General features: G+C 37.0%; 1 protein-coding gene across 2 annotated transcripts; it reads left to right on the top strand.

Annotated features, from left to right (window-relative positions):
• The first annotated feature begins 29 nt into the window (after positions 1 to 29).
• Positions 30 to 23,905, top strand: MFSD1 (major facilitator superfamily domain containing 1). 2 transcript variants are annotated; one of them, XM_026016452.2, is made up of 16 exons: positions 30 to 312; positions 1,979 to 2,031; positions 2,969 to 3,081; positions 4,633 to 4,675; positions 4,988 to 5,055; positions 6,810 to 6,918; positions 11,228 to 11,330; positions 13,306 to 13,404; positions 13,890 to 14,001; positions 14,916 to 14,972; positions 15,561 to 15,717; positions 17,091 to 17,188; positions 17,784 to 17,896; positions 19,419 to 19,466; positions 20,457 to 20,514; positions 22,001 to 23,905. In XM_026016452.2, exons 1-16 carry the CDS (start codon positions 150 to 152, stop codon positions 22,002 to 22,004), a joined length of 1,398 nt encoding a protein of 465 aa, XP_025872237.2. In that variant the 5' UTR covers positions 30 to 149; the 3' UTR covers positions 22,005 to 23,905. The 2 variants fall into 2 exon arrangements, with proteins under 2 accessions (XP_025872237.2, XP_025872238.2); XM_026016453.2 differs by lacking the exon at positions 22,001 to 23,905 and having other exon boundaries at positions 50 to 312; positions 20,457 to 20,518.
• Positions 23,906 to 25,792: the final 1,887 nt, after the last annotated feature.

The following is a 25,792-nucleotide window of genomic DNA, read 5'->3' as shown; positions in this document are numbered from 1 at the left end:
CACGGCCGCTCACGTGAGCGTGGCCCTGCGTGACCCGCCGCGGCGTCACGTGAGCGGCCGCGGCCACGTGACCGCGTTCTCGCCGGGGCTCTGGGCGTGCGGCCTTGCCCCGCAGTGCGGCTGCGGCGTCCCGGGCTTCCCCGGGCGCGATGGAGGAGGACGAGGAGGAAGCGCGGGCCCTGCTGGGAGGCCGCCCGGATGGGGCTGGCACAGGGGCCCCCGGCGGCTCCGGGGCGCTGCCGGCAATTTGCGACCCCAGTCGCCTGGCGCACCGGCTTCTGGTGCTGTTGCTGATGTGCTTCCTCGGCTTTGGTGAGCTTTCCGGCCTGCCGGGGTGCGGCCTGGGAGCCCCGACATCCGCGCTGAGCTCGGAGCTGCGACGCGGCCCTTTTCCCTTCCCCTTTGCCTGCGGAAGCTGCTGTCCCCGGCGTCTCGGTGGGGGTCGGAGTCGGCTAAGCTGAGCGAGTTTTGTCTCTCTCTTGCCCTCCAAGAAGGTCTAGCTCCCTGGGGCCATGGATGTGGGGGAACCCCTGGTTTGTCAAAGCTCGTGTCGATATATTGTTAAGAAGGATTTCAGAGGGGCGGTCGGAGACTCGGGATCGAGTCCCACGTCGGGCTCCCTGCATGGAGCCTGCTTCTCCCTCCTCCTGTGTCTCTTTCTCTGTGTCTCTCATGAATAAATAAATAAAATCTTTTTTTTTTTTTTAAGAAGGAATTCAGGAAGATTAAACTCTCCACCCCTAAGCCCCCCCCCCCCCCCCCAGCTTTTTAAAGGACTAATAGGTGAGGAGTCTGTTATTTGCTTCTCATCTTCTTTGGGTAAGTCCCTGAATGTGCCCTGCCGGTGGCTGCAGTAAGTAGGTGTGCTCCCTTGCTGCTCCGCTCTGCCGCTGGTGGAGGATCCCTCCTGGGTTTGCCCTGTGGTGGTCCTGGCGGTGTTCTGACGACTCTGAAAAGTTCTTGAGGTGATTTCTAAAACATCTGCTTGTATTCCCGCAGCTGATGTGTCCAGCATTCTCGTGTCAGCTTGGTATGGTTTTAAGAGGTGGTTATGTGTTTCTCAGGGGCGTTTGCTAGAACCTGCTAGAATGTGTAATCAACGTTATTGTGGATAATTTTATGCTGCTGTTGGAAATATGTAAAAAGGCTTCCAGGAAGGATGCTTTGGGTTTACCTCCTTTGCAACTCTTGGTTCACCCCTTCCCCCACACTTTGTGGAAAGGTGGTGCCTGTCCAATAGCTTTAAAACATGACATTGGTATCTTTTACAGAAATTAAAACAGGAATCATAACTTGCTGTGTTTAGAAACCAAAAAACCTAACATACAAAGCACTTAAAATTACCTCTACTCAAGCAGACAGATTATTTTGGGTAAATTATGGTTAACTGCCTGATTTTATTATTTTTTTTTTAATTACTGAGAAATTTTTTTAAGACTTTATTTATTTATTTATTTATTTATTTATTTATTTATTTATTTATTTATGAGAGACACACAGGCAGGGAATCTTGGGAATTCTGTTTGTAGATCTAGATTATTGTTTCAATTACCAACTCAGAGTAGTTAAACTCCATTCCTGCACTCTCATGGTAAGTGGTGACCTCAGGTAACATTATTAGGAAACTGCTGAGGGTGTTTGTGAAATCTTTAGTGTGTGTGTGTGTTTTGGTAGCTTTAAATAAGGAAAACAAAGCTGTTTCATGAAGATGCTAAAAAAGACAATTGTCGATTGACTTCTCTTAAGGTTCCCAATATTTGCTGTTTATGCACATAAGTTGAAAATGATTTGGCATGTTTTCTCTGCATCATTTGGCTACAACGTAGAAAATATTAGTGGAAAGGAAGTGGTCCACGCTGTCAGTCCTTGAGCCCCTCATATAAACATTGAAAATCACCAATTGAATAATATTTGCAACTTGAAACTTCTACATGGACAGTATTATTATTTATAAAATGTTTGCTCTTCCTTATTGTAGGCAGCTATTTTTGCTATGATAATCCTGCTGCCCTTCAGACTCAGGTTAAGCGGGTAAGTTGATTTTTCACTTTATTTCTTTTGTTGGCTTTGGAGTAGGTTTAACTGTTGAGGCATCATCAAGTCTCAGATTGCCTGGCTGAAACGTCCGTTGAATCCATTTTAACATCTGTAGTGACATTCATGTGTAGTAAGGAGTATTCTTGAGTGGGAATGGGTGGCCACAAAGAATTCATTTATAACACTTGTGACGAGATACCGTTTTACACTTTAAATAAATGAGTGCTATTTCCGTAGAATTGCCAAAAAATATTAGCAGATTTTTGTTTGTAATGCACTTTCCAATTGCATAATCATCTGAATGACAAATGATTCTGTAGAATAGCTTTTTGCTTTCTTAAATATATCTTTGTTATTGTTCATTCGTTCTTTTTTTTTTTTTTTTTTTTTAAATGTGGATGCTGACTGCAGAGGATTCTCCATGTCAGTATCTTTAGTCTGGTTTTGTAAAAAATATATTTGATATTTACAGCTTCTTGTGAATTTAGATATTTTTTTCTTTGTAAGGTTTTATCTTTGTACAGAAAGAAAAAGATTAGCCCTTAACATTTTAGAGTGAAAGGAAAAGAAGGTAGGATTTGGGGGGTGCATAGGGATGGGCTAAGATTATCTTTTCCATGTGGAAGGAATACCAGTGCACATGGTATAATGGGAATAAGAATGGAGAAGTTACAGGCAGATGGAGATGGTCCCAGTAGTGGGGGGATCTATTGATCCTGGATTCCATAAATGCTCTGAAAAGGCATACGGACCCAGGGATCCCAAGGGTCACCATTTTTCTGTGATAGGGGCCATAGCTGTCATGAGATTCTCAAAGCAGTTAGTGACTATAAATGATTAAGAAACTTCTGTCCTACGCACAAAGAATGTTTGATTTGTTGCTATACTTAACTGTTTGGAAAAAAACGAGTTTTATTTTCTTTCGTTATAGGATATGCAGGTGAATACCACGAAATTCATGCTGCTGTATGCCTGGTATTCTTGGCCCAATGTAGTTTTATGTTTTTTTGGTGGCTTTTTGATAGATCGAGTATTTGGAATACGGTAAGCTTGAGAAACATCTCCCTGTGGGTAAAATGTTATTAGGAAAACACAGAAGTAGATTAAGACATTCTATAAAGATAAAGATAAAATTAAAATTCTGTATTGACTGTGATAACCTATATTATTATTATTATTATTATTATTATTAAAAGTTTTGAAGGGTTAAGTATAAAAGAGGAATTAATGTTATTTTGCTTGGTCTGAAGGGATGGAATTAGCTTGAAACTTTAGGGAGACCGATCCTACTTAGATGTAGGCTTTGGTGAGTGTGATGGTGAGTGTGATGAGGGGCCATGAATTGCCTTGGGACCACGGCCAGTTTTCCAATGCTAGAGAACTATTCAGTAGAATGTGGATGGCCATTTCACAAGGATCTTGAGAGGGATTTGAGTTTCAGAAGTAGAATTTACTCGTAGAATCTTTGAAGTCTCTTCTAATACTGGCATTTTATTACTCTGGGACATTAATGAGAGATTTGAAGTATAGAATGTGTGAGTGGGCAGATTTGCAATTGTATTAACTTGGTTGGTACTTGTCCTTTTAAAAATAATTATGCTAAGTGAAATAAGTCAGAGGAAGACAAATACCATATGATTTCACTCATATATGGAATTTAAACAAAAAACAGAGTCATTCCTATTAGAGAACAAATTGATGGTTGACACAAGGGAGGGCATGGAAGGTTGGCCAAAATGGATGAAGGGGAGTGGGAGATACAAATTTCTAGTTATGGAATGAGTAAGTCACAGGAATGGAAAGGCACAGCGTAAGGAGTATAGGCAATGGTATTGTAATAGTGTTGTATGATGATAGACGGTAGCTATATTTGTGGTGAACGTAGAGTAATGTATAAACTTGTCAAATCATTATGTTGTATACCTGGGAGTATTATAACACTGTATCAACCATACTCAAAAAACAAAAACAAAAATCAATAAATAAAATAAAAATAGTTTTTAGTTGTCGGGAATTATAACCACTTAAAATTACTTAATCTTGGAATAAATTCTAAACTCTTAATAGTAATTTTATAAAGAATGTCCATTTTTTTAAAGATTTTATTTATTTTAGAAAGAAAGAGAACATGCTCCTGTGCATGCAGGAGAGCGGCAGACGGAGAGAGAGAGGGAGAATCTCAAGCAGACTCCCCACTGAGCATGGAGCCTGATGCAGGGCTCCATCTCACCACACTGACATCATGACCTAAACTGAGCCAGAAGTTGGATGCTTAACTGACTGAGCCACCAAGGCACCCCTAGAATGTTGATTTTTAAGTGGGAACCCTGGGAACTTCTTGAAGATTATTTAACAAATTTTGTTTGTTGAAGAGATGATAATGGTTTAAAAGTGTATGCCATTCTCTGGAATCCTCTTAGAAGTCAAGACTTCTGTAGATTAATCTCTCTAGGAAAGCTGCTGACTTTAGAGGCAGACTAGCACTTTATTTTTTTTCCTGGAAGAAATATGTAGGGGTCAAAGAAAACTGGAGTGAATTATTACTGAAGGACTTGGTGACTTAGTCTTAATTCATTCTCTTTCTCTCTCTCACAGATGGGGCACCATTATTTTTAGCTGCTTTGTTTGCATTGGACAGGTAAGAAAGTCCAAAACATCCATTGATTATGTAACAGTGACTTTTCAATTCTTGTCTAATTCTACCAGCAAAAATGTGTTTATTGACTACCCCACTTAATTAAGCAGGGCCCACAGATGCCCATGTAGCATAATGCAGACTCCATTTTAAGCCTTGAGATAGATGAACATTAATATTTAAATTTCACAGATTTACTAAGAGGGAACATTAAAACCATTATAGAAGTTGTGGTTTTTTATTATTTATTTCTCTTGAATACTTTACCTTTTTATTTCTATTGAAATGATTCTACATTTCTGTTCTACATTTTAGGTGATTTTTGCTCTGGGTGGAATATTTAATGCTTTTTGGCTGATGGAATTTGGAAGATTTGTGTTTGGGTAAGTTAGGCATAATTTTATTCATCCTAATATGTTAATGACTATTTTAGTGTTTATTATTAATTTATTAAAGATTCATAAAATTATGTCTCTTCTGGAGAAATACCTCAAATCCTTGAAATCTATCTATATATACACAAGACTGTTTATTGTCTTACTTTTCCTTTAAAGTAAGCAATAATTTTGAGTGGTCATGGTTAACTATTTGGGGTTTGGATATTAAATAGTTTTCCAGAAATGATATTTTTCCCGGATGTTTTGTTTTTTGTTATATTGAAGACTGATTTAAACTTCATTTAGAAAAGTATAGACCAACCATTTGTATGTTGGCGATTTATGAACATTTTTCCATTTCTTAATGGATGATATGCAGGTCTTTTTGAATCCTGTTAAAGAGGCTTGAATGATCAAACTACCAGCAGACTGATTATTCTTCATGAATTTCAGTGCCTGTTCAATACATCCATTCTGAGTCCAGCCTTGGGCTCCCTGCTGAGAGATGCAGATGATAGAACTTACTTAAGCTTTTCTTATAAGTACTGGGGACATATAGACATATGTGATACGCCTTGGAAAGTTTCTGACTGAGAGAGAAGGAAACAAAATATATATAAAAATATGAAAGAGATGGACACCTGGGTTGTTCAGCAGTTGAGCATCTGCCTTCGGCTCAGGGCATGATCTCGGGGTCCTGGGATTGAGTCCTGTATTGGACTCCCTGTGAGAAGCCTGCTTCTCCCTCTGCCTATGTCTCTGTCTCTCTCTCTCTGTCTTATGAATAAATAAATAAAATCTTTTTAAAAAATGTGAAAAGGGTCAAGAGATGGAGGTATTGTCAGAAATGGCCTCATGGATGAAGTATGCCTTGACTTCAGCATCAGGTTTGGATTTGTAGAAAGAAGGGGAATATTTTTGGGTTTTTGGATTAAGACAGAGTGAGGAGGACTCAGTGTTAGGATATGGAGGAGAATCTCCTAACTGAAGGTCTAGAGAGGGAGTGGTCAGTATGTAGGACTTACAGAGAGAAAGTCAAAGCCCAGGAAATAGAAAAATGTCAAATATGGAAGGTATTGGCCTGGAAAATGTGAATTTTTGTGTTTCCACAAAGTAAGAACTACTCTTCCCATAGGGACCTTTTATGTAACATAGGTAACATAGGTGATGATGTAACCCAGACTCCTTTTATTACAGGTCATGTTTATTATTGCGACATGCCACAATCCCCAAAACTTAGCAGTGTCATACAGCCATTACAATATGCTTGTGGACTTTGTGGGTCAGGAATTTGAACAGGGTACAGCATGGATGGCTTGTCTATGCACCGGATGTCTGGAGTCTCAGCCCAAAAGATTCATGGAAGGTTGGGTACTGGAATCGTCTGAAAGCTTGTTGACTTAAACGTCTCATTCTGGGGTTGGGATAACTTGAAGACTAGCACTGCTGGATGGAGTGCCTACATGTGGTCTTTCTGGGTGGCTTGGCTTTCTCATAGCATGGTATACTGAGGGTTGTTGGACTTTTTACAGGATGGCTCAGGGCTTCAAGTGGGAATGTTTGAGTAAAAAGGCAGATGTCAGCTTTGATTACATAGCACCACTTCCACCATATTTTATTGGTTGAGGCAGTCTTAGGCCCACTAGATTCAGAGGTGGGGACACACCTTTTGATAGGAAGAGTGTCAGATTTTAAACTTGCATTGCTAATAGTGGTATTTCTGTAAAAGCGGTAATTTTTCTTCCTTTTCTCACTTTTAGGATTGGTGGGGAGTCCTTAGCAGTTGCTCAGAATACATACGCTGTGAGTTGGTTTAAAGGCAAAGAATTAAACTTGGTGTTTGGACTCCAACTTAGTATGGCTAGAATTGTAAGTATGACAAACCTAATGAAGTCAAACAGGAAGTAAGAGATTTAATCTTATAATTATCACTTAAAAATAATGGGATGAAGTGTATTTTTGTTTGCTACATTAGGTATTGATTTTTTTATGTATTTCTGTAGACCATAGTATAACATTTACCTTACTTTAAGGCATTTTTACCTTGTTTCACTCAGGAAACAGTCTAAAAGGCTAATTGAGCATTTATTAGTTTAAAGAATCTGAGCATTGGTAGGGATCTTACCAAAATCTTACCAGGTTTTGTTATCAAATTTCTTTGCCCATTTTTTGCATTCCTCCTATGAAAGTCTTCCAGACTATACTTGAACATTTCTAGTGATTGGAAGCTCACTGTGTGATAGGGCGGCTCCTTTAGTTAGCTTTGTGAAGTTCAACCTCACATAGAGACGAAATTTGCCTCCACAAGTAACTTTTTCTGATTGCCCAAACTTTTTCCCTCTTGTTAATATTTATTTCCTTTGCTGTGAGCCAGCACTTTGCTTATAAAGACAGCTTTTAAGTTCCTCACTCATTTCCTGTGGTTGTCTAAGCCACATGACATGGGTTTCAGCTCCCTGGCCATGGTGCTCCCACCTGCCTGGGCTTACTGCAGGTATTCAGTACTTTTCTCAGCATCTGGAACCTGGAACTATTTGTGGTGTTTCAGGTTTGGTCTGATAGAGGGTACTCAGGGAAGCAACATTGTACTTTTATTAATGCAACCTATAAGGTGTTTGGCCATCCCAAACCCTGTTAGGTATTTTTTTCTCATAAACTCCTATGAATAGAGGGTTTTTTGTTTTTGGTTTTGTTTTGTTTTGTTTTGTTTTGTTTTGTTTTGTTTTGTTTTGTTTTGTTTTTAAATCCTTGCCACTGAAAATCAAGGTTCCAAAGACTAGTAAATGGCATGAAAATGCTTGTAACATATTCTTAGGGAAAAAGAAATCCAGTAAAAAAGTCTTTAATGTAGTAGTTCATTATATGAAATGTGTAACACGTGTCACCTGTATGATACTTTTGTGACTTTATACATGTAGATTCTTCCTAATTTTTCAACCATTATAGACAGCACTGTTGTGTGACACTCTATAAAACCTGTCTGCATCTGTTTTCTGAGGCTAGGTTGCTAGGAATGGAACTGAGTCAAGAGAATTAAGCTTTCTTAGGACATATTCCCATATTATTCTCTCAATGATGTTTATATTTCCATCTGTGGGATATGAAAGGATTCTTTTTATTATATAGCTTTGATAGTACAGACTGTTATTGCTTTAAAAAATTATTTTATCAATTTGATTGGAAACACCTAAATATTACTTTATTTGTAATTATTAGCTAGTGTGATTTTGCATATTATCTAAATTTTATACACAAGGATATTCTGAGTACTTTGTTATGTATCTTGTGCAAGTCAAGATATGTCTGTGGTGGTTTGTGGGTCTCATTGTCTAATAACTTATTGAAGAAGGAAGTGAGATGCACTCTTGGTGACATCATTGTGTCTACTCGTGGTCTTCAAGTTCTTCTCTGTATGGTCACAAATTAGCTCTAATCCGTTCAGCTGCATTCTAAGGAGCCCTAAGTTTTTTAGAAAGGAATCTTAGGTAGGGATTAAAGGGGAAAGGAGAGAAACTGAGTGGGAAATAACAGAGGGAGACAGAACATGAGAGACTCCTAGATCTGGGAAATGAACAAGGGGTAGTGGAAAGGGGAGGTGGGCGGGGTGATGGGGTGACTGGGTGACGGGCACTGAGTGGGGGCACTTGACAGCACTGGATATTATACTTACTATATGTTGGCAAATTGAACTCCAATAAAAAATATATTTTTTTAAAAAAAGAAAGGAATCTTAGGGGCTTCTAGAATGCAGGGTGGAGGTAATTGGGGTAATGGGGGGACCTGAGGAGGAGGTAGAGTGAGCCAGACTGCAAGCAGGCACCTTCTCTTCAGCTAGGGCGGCTCAGCCTTGACCTGATTTCTTGCTTAGGGTCCTTGTGAGAGATATGAGACCAAAGGATTCCATTTCAGAGCTGCTGGGATAGTTGGAGTTTCAGGGTTTTTGTGCTTTCCTTGTCCCTGGGCATATTCAAAATGGTCGTAGAGATTCTGGCTTTACCTTTCTATAGTTTTTCTATAGCCTGAGCTGTGGGCATTTTATCTTCAGGCTGCGGACTTCTCACTTATTATTTGTGTCTTACTGGGGGTTGGAAGTCCAGCACTCTTGATTTTCATTTGTAATTTGTTACTTTTAAATGCATTATTTCAACAAATATTTATTGAGTACTTGCTAAGTCATGTCATTTAGGCATTTTAAAATTAAAGGATTTTTAGGACAACATCCCTGTCATTGAGCAGCTTTCATTTTCAATGATATTGGGGAAAGTTTCTAGTACGTCTCTATTTATACCTTATTACTCATTTGAATAATGCCATAAACTATTATTTTTGTAAGAAATAGCTGCATGGAATTTGCTACAGTGTTTGCTGTGAGAATATTGTGGATGACACATTTATTTCTGAGTCCTTAAGTGTCTGACCTGTCAATAACAGCATTTAGCATAGTTGGCATTCCACCTACCCTGATGTCTTCTCATGGGTTCCAGGTCACTACAGTCTCACAGTTTCCCTCTTGCCTTTCTATTTACTCCTTTGGCCTGTTTTGCTAGTTCCATCTTAGTCTTCTCAACTTGTAAATGTGGGGGTCCCCTGGAGCATGGTTATTGGACGTCTCGTCTTTTCTTTTGACACTCACCTCCTTGGTGATCTTATCTAGTTTTGAAGTTTTAAATAAGGTGTCTTTGCTCCTGCATTTATATCACTTGTCCAGGCCTTTTCCCTGCATTCCACACCCCTATAATGCAACTTCCTACTTGACATTTCCACTTGGATGTCTAGTAGGCACATCAGACCTGACATGGTCAAAAGCCAGCTCTTGATTTTCTACTACTACCCTCCCCTCAACCCTCCCCCCGCCAAACCCAGCTTATGCTGTAGTTCTTTCATCCTTGGTTATGGGCAACTCTTTTCCAGTTGCTCAGACAAAACCTTAGGTGTCATCCTAAATTACTCCTCCCCGGTCAACATGTATTTTCCATTAGCCAGTCTTATTAGCTTTACCATCAAAATGTATCCATATTCTGACCTCTTCTCACCATGCCTACTGCTAGCCACCCTAGTCCAAGACCCACCATCTCTCTTCTGGATTATTGCAGTAGCCTCCTAGTGCATATATCCTTGCTTCTGCCTTTATCCCCACTTGTAGTCTCTTTTGAATACAGCAGTCAGAGCAAATCTGTTAAAATGTATGGAATCCTGCTGCTTCTCTACTCAAAACCCAAGTGGCTTCCCATCTCATACAGAATAAAAGCCAGAATCCTTAGTATTATCTGTATCCCCCCCCCCCCCCCCCCCCCCCCCAATTTCTTCTCCAGGGATCTCCTCTCATTTTTCTGTCTTCTTCATTTACACTGTTCCAGTCTCTGCCGTCCCTGCTGTTCCTGGAGCACAGTGCTGTTGCACTTTCAGGGCCTGGCTGTTCATTCTGCCTGAATGCTTTGTCCTTCCCCCCCAGATCACCTCATGGCTAGCTGCCTTCAAGTTTTTACTCAAAGGCATAGTATAGTCTCAGTGAGGCCTTTACCCCTTTATGTTCTCCATCTCTGCTTTATTTTTTCCCTTATTTAAAAAAGTACTTACCACAATGTAATATATATACTACATATTTTGCCACTTTGCCCCACTGAAATATCAGCTTTATGAAAGCTGGGAATTTTTCTGTTTGTTCTTTGTTATATTCCCAGTACCTTAGAACAGTGACTGGTTCAATCAGGGCTCAATAATTGCTGAATGAATATGTGAATGAGGATATTATTTTCTGTAACTTTTATTGTCTTTTTATGGATAGGATGAGTTTTCTTGTTTTTTTTTTTAAGAATGTCAGTATCAGCAAACGCTATGCTTTTTCTGAGTGAAAGTTTATTTATTCTTAGCTACCCTGTGAATTTTGTCACTCGTTTCATTTTTGCTTTTGCTACTAGAAAATTCTAAGTGTACTTTGCTGTTTTCAATACTAGCATTTTCTATAAATTAGCTTTTTTGTGTGTGCAGTAATCTTATCTGTGGTTTTTTCTTAGTGTGCTAGTTTTGTTTTAAAAACTTAGTAGTGTTTTTTAAAAATTTATCTATTTAATCTGGATCTTGTTATACCTGTTTCTCCTAGCTACCTCATATCCTTTATTGAACGAGATGGAGTATGTATAAATGAAAATTATATATATGCCTTTTCCTTCATTTTCAGGGAAGTACAGTAAACATGAATCTCATGGGATGGCTGTATTCTAAAGTTGAAGCTTCGTTGGGTTCTGCTGGTCACAAAACCCTTGGGGTCACACTTATGATTGGTTAGTGGATCCTGATGTCCCTTGTTTTGTCTCTTCTGAAAGCATGTCATAGGAAGTATTATGGGAGAGGAAAGAACACTGGAATCAGGGTTAGACCACTTTGGTTATAGTTTTGCCTGAACAGTTCACTAGTTCTTGGACCTAATTAGAAATAGTAAATCATTCACCCTGTTTGTGTTACTATTTCCACTTTCTTAAAATGGAGGATCTTGTCCCTCTTTATCTGCTTCAGCACTGTCATGATGAGCAAATAAGAGTGTATTTGAAAATTCTGAAAACAGAGACTTTATACATGTAAGGTGTTACTAGTCTGTAGCAAATAGAAAATTACTTCCTTTTAAGCAAATTCATTTAGTATACCTGTGGAGCTAAGATTTTACAGAAGTTGTCATGGGAAATCACTGTGTTGGGAGTCAGGAGTGTGGGTTCTAGTCCTGGCTCTAACTAGTTCTGTCATCTTGGACAAGATGATTAGCCCCTGGGTCTCAGCTTTCTTTTCTGTAAAATTTCAGGTGTTTGACTGAAACTGTATAGGTCCCTCTGGCCCTAAGTTCTCTTAGCTAAGGCTTGGTTGTCCTGGTTGCTGGGTGGATCACTGAGACACATATGAGGCCTTCTGGAGTTACCACCTGTGCTTTTCTCTGAGTAGTGGATTTTTGTAACTGAGCTCCATAGTGGGTAAGAGGGCCACTTGGAGAGCCCTACAAAGACCTGTGGGATGGTGGGGAGAATATTCTGTGCCATCTTTTATTCCTTATACATAACTTGATAGAGGTCAGTGGAGAGGAAGTCTTGAACAGGTAACAAATCTAGAGTCTCCTCCTTTCCTCTCTCACCTCTCAAATCCCTTGCCTTATCGAAAACTTCTTTTTCTTACTCTCAGACGCTCTTCAGTATTCCTTCCAGTCCTCTCCACAACGGAGAACTTAATAATTTTAAAGAATTTTAGAGCCAGGAAAGATTTGTGCTGTCAAGTCAAAGCCTCTAGTTTTACAAATGGAGAAGTTGAACTCCTAAGAGATTAAGTTCTGTGTTCAACATCATTCAGCTGTGGCAGAAGTAGAACCCATGTCTACTGACTTTTATTTTAGCAATTTTCAGATAGACCACATTATGAAATTAAAGATTAATTTATTTTACTGAACTTCTTTTAAAAATCTTGAAAGTATAAACTTTATTTACTCTTTATCCTGATTCAGTTTAATGATAGGAGTGTAGCATTAGTGAGTAATGCTGATTACGAAGAGGAAGGAGAGCCTGGGTGAGCTGTGCTGTGGGTGGGTGGGTGGAGCCCTTTGGGCTGCCAAAGGGCAGGAGCAAGGGTTACAGACTTTGGGAAGAAATCGAGAGGAAGATGAGATGATCGCAGAATCAGACTTTGTTGTTTTTATTTATTTTTTTAAAGATTTAATTTATTCATGAGAGAGAGAGAGAGAGAGGCAGAGACACAGGCAGAGGGAGAAGCAGGCTGCATGCAGGGAACCTGACCTGGGGACTCGATTCTGGGACTCCAGGATCACGCCCTGAGCCTAAGGCAGGCACTAAATTGCTGAGCCACTCAGGCGTCCCCAGACTTTGTTTTTATAATTTCCCCCGCTGGCATCCATCAATAATCAGTGCTTAGACTTAGTTAATATATTAGTACTGATTTGCTAGCTGGTCATCCACTTTCTTAAGGAAATTCTAGATTACAAGACTAGACTAGTATGCTATGGTCTTTTCCCTCTAGTCTCCAACCTTCTGCTGGGAAATAAATGTAGTAAGAGTGACTGTAGTTTGTTGAGTACTTAACCACATGCTGTTCCTTTCCTTTTGTCCTGATTTAGTAATTGTAAGATTTTCTTATATGTGTCAGGATGGCATCCCTTTCAATTGCTAAGTTTTCTGCTATGACTGTAAGGTGCTGCCTCTTGGGAACCTTCATTCACTTTTTAAAATTTCTCTCTCTTTTTTCTTTTTTCTTTTTTTATTATAGGGGGTATAACATGTATTCTTTCACTAATCTGTGCCTTGGTTCTTGCTTACTTGGATCAGAGAGCAGAAAAGATCCTTCATAAAGCACAAGGAAAAACAGGTAGGTCTAAATGCAAGAAAAGTGGGGCTTTGGGGATTTGCGGAACTTTGAACATCATTTACAATGAGATAAGTTCCTCATGTAGTGTTATAAGACCAGTGAGGCTTAATACGTGTCTTTTATCTTTTATTTCCAATCTGTTTCAACTTGTCTAAATTTTGGGGGAAAAAATTTTTTTTTACTTAAGCACTTTTGACAGAATTTACATTCTTTATTTTTTGTTTTTTTATTTTTATTTTTAGAATTTACATTCTTGATTGCACTTTGTGTATTTGGAAAATGATGAGTGTTCCTGGAAGACAGCAGGAAAGTAGACAGTAATCTTGGGTTTTGCTTTTTCTAATGGCTTTTTAGATTTTCCCAGAAGTTATGTTCCAGTACTTTACTGAGAAAAGTGTTTTGTAAACTGAATGGCAAAGGTTAATCAATACTCTTGACCTAGGTGTGCAAAATTATGCTGATAGCTTCTTCCCTTTCTTTTTAAGGTGAAGTTATTAAGTTAACTGATGTAAAGGACTTCTCTTTTCCCCTGTGGCTAATATTTATCATCTGTGTCTGCTATTATGTGGCAGTGTTCCCTTTTATTGGACTTGGGAAGTGAGTATTCTCTGGCATTCCATTGTTGTTGCTAAATTATAATGAGAATTTAATCACACAATTGCAATTTTTTTAGCTATAAATCTTGCTTTTCTGGTTATAGTTTATATTTACATAGGAATTGTTTTACATCCTGGGATATAACTGATTTTCTTACCTTATAAGGGTTAGTATTTGGCTTAATACTTTCATTCTATTTTTGATGAAATATAACAGTTTTGAATCTTAATAAAGATTTATTTTAATGCTTTGTATTAGATTAGTATTCTTTTTTTTTAATTTCCTCTTTATTCCTTTGTTTGGAAGCCTATTCTTAAGAATGGAAATAGTGCTTTGGCTTATGGTGCCATGCCTGGGCGCATTTGCTAGGACTACATTATGCCAGGGTTAAAAATCAATTTCTTTTTTTTTTTTTTTTTTTTTTTTTATCACTTAACTCTGCCTTTCCACTGCTCGAACAGAGCAGTATGTTGAGTGTGTTTATAGGGGTGTGTCTTTGTAATCAGAACCTTTAAATTCAGAGTGTTTTAAATTATTTGAGACAATATCTCTAGGCATTATTTGGCAAAGAACCTATCCAGTCCCGCTTTAAGGAAAAGAAGCACTCTTAATTTCATGTAGTAATTCATTTGGTATTCTGAAAACTTATGTGTACTGTTTGTTTATTTAAAATGAAAAAAGTCAACATCAGGGCATTTTATTTAGTGAAATACTTACATAAACACTAAAGCTTTAACATCAGTTGCTTAAAGATGAATGTTAGATCAGGTAAGAAAATAATAATCAAGAAGGAAAAGTTGGTTAAACTTAGAATTATTTTAATTTAGTTTTATTTTGACTTTAATTATTAAAAACAGCAGTTCTCTCTAAAGTACTTATTTCTCTCTCTCTCTCTCTCTCTCTCTCTATTTTAGAGTTTTCTTTACAGAGAAATTTGGATTTTCCTCCCAGGCAGCAAGTGCTATAAACAGGTATTTCATTAATTCTGTGAGTGCTTATTTTGTGCATAGTGTGGGTCTTTAATTATAACCAAATGTCCTAAGAGACAAAGAATACATGTAACTTAACGTCCATAATATGAAATCAACATTATATTGTTGGTACTTGATCCTGAGAGACCGTCTTTGCATTAATGGAAAACTGAAGAAATCTTGGGCTGCTCTTTAATCTTTAAATTTCTGTTTACTGGGGGCGCCTGGGTGGCTCAGTGGTTGAGCGTCTGTCTTTGGCTCAGGTCATGATCCTGGGGTCCTGGGATTGAGTCCCACATCAGGCTCCCCACAGGGAGCCCACTTCTCCCTCTGCCTGTCTCTGCCTCTCTGTGTGTCTTTCACAAATAAATAAATAAAAATCTTAAAAAAAAAAAAAAAAGATACTATATTGTAAATTTCTGTTTACTGATGACCATTTTATTTTTTATTTTTTTCTGATGACCGTTTTAGAAGAATGCTAAATTAAATGAGCTAGGGTTTGCTTTACCTGATGGTTTTAGGGACTTCTTGGATTTTTTTTTAAAGCTGTTATGATTTTATTAAATATCTTTTATATTCTTTGGGCAGTATTGTATATGTTATATCAGCTCCCATGTCCCCGATATTTGGGCTCCTGGTGGATAAAACAGGAAAGAACATCATCTGGGTTCTGTGTGCAGTGGTGACCACTCTTGCTTCCCACATCATGCTGGCCTTCACACTGTGGAACCCTTGGATTGCTATGGTAATGTCACTGTTCATGCTGGCAGGGCACAGGGCTTCAGGGAAGACTCTGTGAAAGTGCATGTCAGGAGCCACCATATACTTCATTCTGATAGTAGAACTTGTGAAAGGGGAAAAACAATGCCTTGATTTCAGTTTCTACAAAATAACTATTTTAAAAGTAAATTTGATTACTAATGAATAAGGTATATTTAATTTTATTTGGCTTTTTAACATAATCTCAGTGCTGAAATAGAATTTGAGATAAAGTAGTCTTAGGAAAGCTAAAATGCTTATTAGTTCCATTTATTTTTCTGTACTTCTTTAAAAGAAATTCTTCCATCATAAGTGACCAAAAAAAAAAAAAAAAATCTTTCTACCCATGATTCATGATTTTGCATTCTTTTGACCTTGATCCTTAGAAGGTTAAAAACTTCATCAGGGTTTTGTTACTCTTTTTTTAAAGACCACAGGCTGAGATGTGCTGCTTTTCTTGACTATTAACAAAAGAATATCTTGAACATATATGTTTGCACTTAGTGAGATTTCTTTAGGACAGATTCCTGGAAGTATAAATGCTATAGCAAAGGTTTTGCACATTTAACATCTTGATAGACATTGTGAAACTTCTCCTCTAAGAAGTTCTTACCCATTTATAGTTTTACCAATAATACACAAATGTGCATTTTTTAGTATCCTAGTCATGTTGGGCATTGGCCTTATTTTAACCTTTGCCAATATAATAGGTGTAGATGATCTTACTTAAACTTAAATAATAAGGCTTCCTTTATAATTAAAAAGTAACACTAGGTGATGGTTTTCTACCCTGCTCTCCAGTTAGGCGTTGATGATCTGAGGTAAGATAATAGACTTTTGGCATGGTGTGCCTTGATTGCTTAATTTGTAAATAATAAATATTGGAAGATTAACTTTCCAGAAATGTTGGTAGTAACTTTTTGCAAATTAGCTTTATTTTCTTGCTCAGTCCTTGATTGTACCCTGGGCCCAGTCAGTTATAAGCACACATAATATAAAATGGTTAAGACAGGGGATCCCTGGGTGGCTCAGGGGCGTGATCCTGGAGTCCTGGGATCGAGTCCCACATTGGGCTCCCAGCATGGAGCTTGCTTCTCCCTCCTGTGTCTCTGCCTCTCTCTCTATGTCATAAATAAATAAATAAATAAACAAACAAACTTGTGTGTATTTTGTCACTAGAAGGATACTGTTAGGGTCAGGACTTTTTTGTATCAAATGTGAGTTTTAGTTATAATCATAATAAAATATGCATGAATATTCATATATTTACTAATGATCGCAGATTGGCTAATTTGCATTAAAGGAAAACCACCTTTTTTGGTTAATGTTAAGATTTTTACCCTTTTCTGTATTCTACAGGTTCTCCTGGGACTCTCCTATTCATTGCTTGCCTGTGCGTTGTGGCCCATGGTGGCGTTTGTAGTTCCTGAACATCAGCTAGGAACTGCATATGGCTTGTAAGTGTTTGCACTATAATGTCCCTCTTTGCTGTATCAATTTGATTATCATATAAAACTCCAGATCTCCTGAATCTAGTCCTCTTCAGGCTCCTGGGACAGCTCTGAATCTAGAAACTACTAGAAAAGTCAGTTAATCTATTTGTGATATTGTGGCAATGGATGCTTCAAGCCTCCAGCAAGATAGCTGATGTTAAGCTAACCCATTAGAAGTGATTTCTGACATTGCCACTGACTGCCTGTTTATCTGAGCGTTTCTTAGTGAGAAGTTGAGTTCTAGTCTCAGAACAGGGCAGAAGGCAAAAGTGGGAACTGCACTCATGGTTGGTATTCACGTAGCTTTTTCTTTCATTCAGCAGGAAAGTATTAAGCTCATACTGCACTTAATAAGACAAGCTGCCTTACCTTTGAGCATAACAGCTAGTAGCAGAAACACTCTTGGGTTGAAAAAACCTAATCAGGTCGTCCCTGGTTAAAAACATCTCTTAACACTAATAGTATGTCATTTATGGATACTAATATTTAAAGTGAATTGTTATTCTGTGTGTGAAGACTTTTGAAACTGAAATATGTTTTTGTATTTCTTGTTTTGTAGCATGCAGTCCATTCAGAATCTTGGGTTGGCAGTCATTTCCATCATTGCTGGCATGATACTGGATACTCGGGGATATTTGTTCTTAGAAGTTTTCTTCATTGCCTGTGTTTCTTGTAAGTGTGTTATGTGGCAACATTTAGTTTGTTTTAATATGTAACAGAATGTTTTTATTTATACTTTTAGGTTTTTGTTGTTGTTCTCTTTTTCCCTCTTTTAGACCAAATCCCTAGTATGTATCTCTCAAATTTGCCTGTTTCTTAGTCTGTGCATTAGTTTCCCAGCTGGTGGCTTTCTGGTTCTCTGAGGATTCACAGGCTCTTTTTTTTTTTTTTTTTTTTTTTTTAGGAAATTCCTATTTTTAAAAGTAGTAGTGGAATCTGCTTCATATTCTATTTTAAATATTTACAGTTTTTAGGAAACATTATCCTGTTTGAAGTGAAACCATTTTAAAAGGTGGCGAGTACATCCCTGGTGTGAATATGTGGACATTGGTATGAGTTAGGTGTGAGTGCTCATAGTTTATTCATTAGACAACTTTAAATTGCCTTTATTTTTAGTCCTGTTATTTAGTGTTTACCTGTAATGATTTGTTGGTTGAAAATAGGAAGTATTAGGAAACAGTATTACTATTGAAAACAATAAAAATAAATTAGCATTTTTCCTGTGGTAGCCTTCACTATATGCATAGTTGTATTCATCTGAAAAAAATTCTTATATATCAAGTTGTCCTTTATGCTTTTACATGTGTTTAAAATGGTAAACCCTAACCCCAGTGCTGATTTTATCATTTACATTTATAGAGATTAAAGGCATTTAATCTCTATAAAATCACATTCTCTTGAAAGGTGGTATTAGTAGATAATTATTATGAAAACCCTGAATGTATTTTATTATTTCATAATTTTAGAAGTAAACACATCAAATTTTAAGAATATGTTGTTTTTAAAAAGTGGGTCATGTAGAATTCACAATACTAGGTCATCAAAGTGTTTTTGTCTATTTTTGATGCTGCAACATGTGGTTTAATTTCAATCCACGATTCTATGTATATTTGGTTCTTAAACACTACCATTTAAAAATGTTTTTATTGCGATATTAAGTTAAATTTAGTGTGCCTCACTTGTTAAGGTAAAAAGGCTGTAACTTAGAGATTGTCACTGGCTCCAGGCTTTTGGGAGTCAAATGGCCACATTCTATGTTTGGTTAATTTGTTAAAAATGAACATGATGTTTTCAGACTTAGAATCCTCAAAGGATTGTTTCTATTTGGTTCTCTGTAAAAAGATAGGGGGCTCGCAGGAGTTTTGGAATACCAGGAAGGACTACCACTTAAAAGGAAGAATAAAGAGAGTAAATAGCAGCTGGGATGATCTCTGTGGATCACCCCTTTTCTTGTATCAGCTTGTCTCTGATCCTGCTGCCCTTGGGCTCCTGTAGCCCATCGAATAAACGGTGTGTAAATCATTTTTAGTGCTTTTTGGAAGATAATATAATAGTGTTTTTATTTTTAAATGCCAATCAATAAAGATTTATATAAGGTTTACTTTGCAATTATGATTACATAGGAATCATTGGGAAGAAGTACATGTTTTTGAAGGATCCTGTGGTTTGTTTTTTTTTTTTTTTTCACTTCCAGTGTCACTTTTATCTGTGGTCTTACTCTATGTGGTGAATCGTGCCCGAGGTAAGTAGAATTCGACATTTTCTTCTTAAACCATTGTGGATCATCTTGTGGGGTCCCTGGATTGTCTGTATACCTCTTTAGAAGCCAGTGCTTTAGTTCATGTAATGATAACACTCTCTTCATAGTGATGGAAACACATTTCATTATGTAATCTGTAATTATATATTTTGGAACTTCAGATTTATTAAGATTGTTGTCCTGCCTTTTCTGGCCAGTTCAATCTAAGTGGTTTTTTTTTTTTTTTTTTTCAATTTAAGTTTTGTAATATAAAATTTTAGATTTTTTTTATGTTAGCATAAAGAAGTATGGCGTTTCAAAATAACCTGAAGCCATTACTGTGTTATTGTCTCATATTTAAAATAATAAGGAAACAAATTCATAGTTATAGTTTGCATTTTAAGGTTGTAAGAAAATAGTTTGCATTTTAAGGTTGATACAGAATGAGGTGTTACAGATTTTTTTCTTTTGCTGGCATATTATAAATGCATTTGTACTTTTTTTCTTTGTTCTGTATATGAGTTTGATGTTACCCTTATGCCCAATGCCCAAGCTATTTCTAACTAGTTTGCTCCTAAAGTTTGTTATACACTTGGTAAAACGTATATACCTGCTGTTTAAATGATTTTAGGTCACTTCCTTTAATTTCTCTTAATTTTCACTATTACTGAAAATAAATACAATTTCCCAGTTAACAAGATGTAAAGCAGTACATGAGTCCAAACTTAAAAAAACAATGCTCGAATTAAGGAGTGATTATTTGTATGTAGATCATATTTTTTTTTTCCATATAAAGATTCTTAAAAAACATTTTTTCCCCTTGGGAAGGTCCCAGGAGGTAAACATTTCTTTCTCATTTTTCATAGCCTTTTCTGTTACTTTAAGGTATACCCATACAAGTAAGTGTGTGTGTGTGTGTGTGTGTGTGAGAGAGAGAGAAAATTTTACTTTTAATAGTCATGTAGAAAGATTCTATGCCTATCTGTGTTTTAGGGGGAAACCTAAATCATTCTGCAAGACAAAGGGAAGAAATAAAACTTTCTCATGCTGAGTAAGTATTAAAAGAGAAAAGTTGTTTTTCCCCCCCTACCCCCCCGCAATTCTCAAACATTAGCTTTTTCAAAGTGTTAGGGTTAGATTTTTAAGAAATTAGTCTTTGAGATTCAAGAGCTAGAGATTATCTCCGGAACTACTATAACAAAAGTCTTGTTCAGAAAATTTAAATAGGATGGATATCAAGGGTTAAAGTGAAGGGGGAAAAATAACTGGGTTTTAAATTGCTTTCTGAGGGATCCCTGGGTGGCGCCGCGGTTTGGCGCCTGCCTTTGGCCCGGGGCGCGATCCTGGAGACCTGGGATCGAATCCCACGTCGGGCTCCCGGTGCATGGAGCCTGCTTCTCCCTCTGCCTGTGTCTCTGCCTCTCTGTCTCTCTCTGTGTGACTATCATAAATTAAAATAAATAAATAAATAAATTGCTTTCTGAGAGAAAGACCAGAACTCTAGTATTTATAACTTATTAGAGGGAAGGGTCTTTGTCCTAAACTCCTGTGCTGGGCTTACCCTTCCATTCTCTGATGTTTTCTTTTTCTTAACTAGTTGAGAAAATTTTTCATTTTGTTCTGGTACTAACATTCTATGTTCTCTGACTCATTTGGAGCAGATTAAGTATATAGTGTGGCATTAAGTTGAACTAATTTTTTTCATGAAGGTATGGTAAAATGTAATAGGAACTATATTTCCTATTATTATGATTTCTGATTTTTAGATATTGAATTTTTTATGATATAAAAAATTTATTTGTAAACATACACCATGTAACTATAAGTTTTGTGAATTTTGTATGGGTTAAAATCTTGTAGAACAAAAAATGGTAGGTGATTCTTGGCCATTTCAAATTCCCTTTAAGGTAGTAATTCTAGAATGCATCTTGAAAAGATAATCAGAAGTGTTACAAGTTTTAAATATCTTTATAACAGTCTTATTTGTTACATTAATATATTGGAAACAACATGAATGTCCCAAAGTTGGGAAATGATTAAATAGATTATGACATATCCATATAATACTGTTGTTAAAATCATGTTTTAGAAGGATTTTAAAAGTCAGAGATAATTCCCTCCCTGCACCATGTCAGAAATACTTACCATGCCACATGTTGAGGAGACAAAAGATTAAAATGCAAATGTAATATCCTCATTTTGTTCAAGAAAAAGTACACAGGCACATATATTTCTTACTTACTTGTATATAATAGAAGAAATACTGAAAGGAAAAACTCCAAATACCAGCAATTCCATTTCAATATAGTAAGGTTACGGGCATACTTTTTCTATTGTTTTTCTGTATTTCCCAAATTTTCTGTGTTGATCTTGTTACTTTTCTAATCAAGAAGATTTAAGAGATTATTTAGCAAAGTGTGCAACTTCTAATATTTGGCATATCTGTTTTGTAATGCTTATGGTTTTTATTTTGTAAACCAAATGAGGCCTCCTGTTTTTTCCCTCTTTTTGATAATTTATTACATTGTGTTTTGCAGATGAGAAGCTTTAAATGACTGTGTCATGAGAATGGGCTGCACACATCATTGGTTCGAAAACCTCACTTTTTTTTTTTTTTAATCTAGAGTTTATGTAGGGAGAATAATGGTTTGGAAACTTAGTATATTTATATATCAAAAACACCTACTTCAAAGTATATTTGTGAGAGCTGTTTCAGACTCTGTCTTATGTACTGTGTATTGCTGAAGAATTCTGTGGAATCGGCTAACAGTGAAGTGTAGAAAGTTTCTCTGGAATATGCAAGTGAACTTCATTAAGGACAGTAAATAATGGAAAACTTGGATCTTGTATTAAGATAATTTTCAGAAGATGTTTCTTAAGGATATGGCTTTTTTTTTAAAATCTTAAAACAAAAAGCTTTTGAGGGGGTAAAAGGGATATTTTATACAGAATAAACAATGGCATTTTAGTAGACATTCCCTGTTTTTATAGGGAATAGTTAAGAGATTTTTTTTATGCAATCTCCTCATTTTCACAAATAGCAGATTGTATTCTGCTATCTTTAGTTATGAGAGGCTGCCAAGCAGTGACCCTTTTGAGCTTCTCTATCTCTCCATTACTAAGGACCCTGATCACTTAGGGATTAATTTTATAGTACAGACTTTCTGTAAAATGTTTTCTTATAGTGATTAATTTCTAAAAAGTATCCCTTAAATTATGATAGTTGCATACCTACATGGATTATGATAGTTGCATACCTACATGGATAAAAACACTGCAAAAGAAATACTCGATGTCTTCTAAAACCTTTGATTAAAAGAAAATATTAAAACATTGATTTTAACTCTTATTTATTTGGAAGATTATTTCTATAAGAAAATCTAAGTTGGAATAAAGAAAATTTGCCTAATTACAGTCTTTGAAAGTCAGTGAAGTACCCTTTTCTCCAGAGTAGGACCTAAGTAACATTTATGTTTTTCAGATTAAATAAAATGTGATTATAAATTTTTTTTGACAGACTTAAAAACTTTTAAACTTGAGTTAGTCTTAGCCTATTATAAATTAAAGTCGAAGAATTTTTCATGTGTTTTACTCTCCAGGAGTATGCAGATATTTTAGAAAACTATTAAACTGTCATATTTAGCTAATTGTAGTGTTTAAAATACAGGACGTAACATTGTATGCTAGAAAGTTCTGGAACAGATTGAAAGTACATTCCTTATTCAGGTTACTAAGTTTGCTTACATCCCTTTTTCTGATTTATAGTTTATTGTGTCCTTACTCAGTTGTTAGTTCTTTAGGCTTTGACTGCCATGTGACAGAATGTTCTAGCCCATATTATTGAGTGTTGGCTTTATCACTTGGTGAGAGTGGAGGAAGCCAGCTGCTACTGCTGCTGGAGGGCTTGCGTGGTCCATGCCTTACTTTTTTCACCACCTCCGTGCCTCAGCCATAGTGAGCTGCTTAATTATATTTTTTCAAATGGGTCATGTTCCTTTCCATTTTGGCTGCTCCCTTTGCCTAGGATATTTTATCCAGGATCCTCGGTAACCTGGTTTCACCTGATTTACAACAGAAAACCTTAGCCCCAGCTCAGAAGCATTCTTCCTGTGGGAACTCTTCCAGACCTTCAGGCTATATCAAGTTCTAAAATTTTTGTGGTCTCTGAAAAGCCCTGTTTTTTCTTTCTTGGCTTACCTCAACTTAAAATGAAGAATTTGTGATAGTGTGAGTGTCTGTCTTCCTTCAGATTGTAAGCTCTAAAAGGGCAGGGACTGTGTCTGTTACGTTAATTATGATTGTGTTGATAGTGCCTATCACAGAGTATGCACAAAATAAATATTTTTTGAATGGTGCATAAATTAAAAGGAGAGTAAAATGGAGTAATCTTTTTGGAGGGTAAATTGGTAATATGAATAAAAAGACCTAAAAAGGGGACTTCATGATGGTGGACTACATGCCTTTTGACTTAGCAGTTTTATTTCTAATAATTTATCCCAAGAAAGCTATCAGGCAAATATACACATAAATGTATTTTAAGAAAGTATTTTCGTAGCAAGGTTGGTTGTTTTATGATAGCCTTAAAAAGGAAAACACTCATGTTTATTAGAATAGGTTTATTAAGTACACCATATCATGTCCTTAAAGTGAAATATTAAAACAGTCATTAAATGGTTTCATTAGAGAGCATTGACATGGAATGATGGCATTATCATGTAAAGATTCAGAGTGCTGCTTTTTTTTTATGATTTATTAATAGAGCTTGCTTGTGCACATTGGGAGGGGCAGAGGGAGAGAAACCCAAGCAGACTCTGCTGTGTGTGTGGAGCCCAGTGTGGGGCTGGATCCCACAACTCTGAGATCACGACCTGAGCCAAAATCAAGAGTCAGATGCTCAATTGGTTGAGCATGCTCAACCAATTGAGCCACACAGGCACCCACAGAGTGCTGCTATTTTAATAACAAACAAACATGTCTGAAGGATATGTATGTAAGTGTCTCTGAGTGAGGACTTTCTTTTGGCTTATTTCTACTTTTTTTTTTTTTTAAGATTTTATTTATTCATGAGAGACACACAGAGAGATAGAGAGGCAGAAACACAGGCAGAGAGAGAAGCAGGCTCCATGCAGGGAGCCTGAGTGCGACTCGATCCCGGGACTCCAGGACCATGCCCTGGGCCGAAGTCAGGCACTAAACCACTGAGCCATCCAGGGATCTTCAAGGCTTATTTATACTTCTAATTATTCAGCAATAACACTGTAATAAAAGCTTTTAAAAACTCATAGAGAACAAAATTCCCAAGTTTGAGTGCTACTTTTGAGGAAAGTGATAGTTTCAGAAAGGAGGAAGGTGACAGGTAATGTTTCCCAAAGAATTTTGGGGATGGAGTTAGGTGGGAGTTAATAGGTCCCTGAGTTAGAATTTGCATTGACAGGGAAAAAAATGCATGTGAAAGGAAACTTGAGAGAAAAAACAGAATAGAAAATGGGGTAAAAACTAAGGAAATAATAAACTTTCTGGCCCCACTGGTGGCAAAGAACAGGTTCAAGTTGTCTGCAAGCTCTCTGTGATTTCTGGGATATCTCAACCTGATTCTCCTTGGCTTTTTCCATTTGCATGTTCCTGGAGTACACCAGGGGGAAATTGAGTTTAGGCCCTGAACAGAGATTTGCGACCTAGAAGTTAATGGGGAAATCTTTCGATATTTTGTAAGAAATACTGAAAAGCCTTTAACATCATGCAGGTATGCCAGACAACCAAGCTGTTTACAAACTTAATACCAGTTAGTTCCATGAGGTGTTCGTATATAAGGTCATGTACTCAAGTATACATGTCTTCTCCGTGGTGGATCTTTATCAGTCCCACATCTTGGCAGTGACCCTGCCTAACTCACTCAACTTCCTAAAATGATTTTTCCCCCATATGTTTGACTGCAAATCAATTGTGTAATAAAAATCCGTGGCATTCTATTTGGGATTAGTGTGTATTTTGTAGGAGTTTGTCTTTTTTGTCTCTTTGAAGAAGGTCACCTTTCATGCTTGTCTCCTAAGTTTCACTACATTGTAGCTTTCTGTGCTTCCATTTCCTAATTAGCAAAATGGAATATCACTAGAGTTTCTTCTAGGGCTCCTGTACCTAATTTATGAAATATACAGATATGGTTGATTGCCACATGTTAGATATATATTCATTGATGGATGACCTAAAATATTATCTAGAGAAATATCTATCCATTCCTTACATTTAGTTGATGGGTTGGAGAAAATGGCTCTCCTAGGATTGTGCCAAAGATTCCGTTGGGCACTCTGGCAAATAAATGGAGCATGCTC

The sequence above is a fragment of the Vulpes vulpes genome, chromosome 3 (assembly GCF_048418805.1).
Source record: "Vulpes vulpes isolate BD-2025 chromosome 3, VulVul3, whole genome shotgun sequence".
NCBI classification, from domain to species: Eukaryota; Metazoa; Chordata; class Mammalia; order Carnivora; family Canidae; genus Vulpes; species Vulpes vulpes.
Note: the sequence above shows the minus strand (reverse complement) of the source record. Positions and strands in the feature narration are given on the sequence as shown.

What these genes read in the sequence shown, in the direction of transcription:
- MFSD1 (XM_026016452.2), top strand. Translation starts at nt 150, where the DNA reads ATGGAGGAGGACGAGGAGGAAGCGCGGGCCCTGCTGGGAGGCCGCCCG. An exon ending in GCTTTGTTTGCATTGGACAG is followed by an intron (nt 4,676 to 4,987) that starts GTAAGAAAGTCC and finishes TCTACATTTTAG; the next exon opens with GTGATTTTTGCTCTGGGTGG. An exon ending in CCTTTTATTGGACTTGGGAA is followed by an intron (nt 14,002 to 14,915) that starts GTGAGTATTCTC and finishes TCTCTATTTTAG; the next exon opens with AGTTTTCTTTACAGAGAAAT.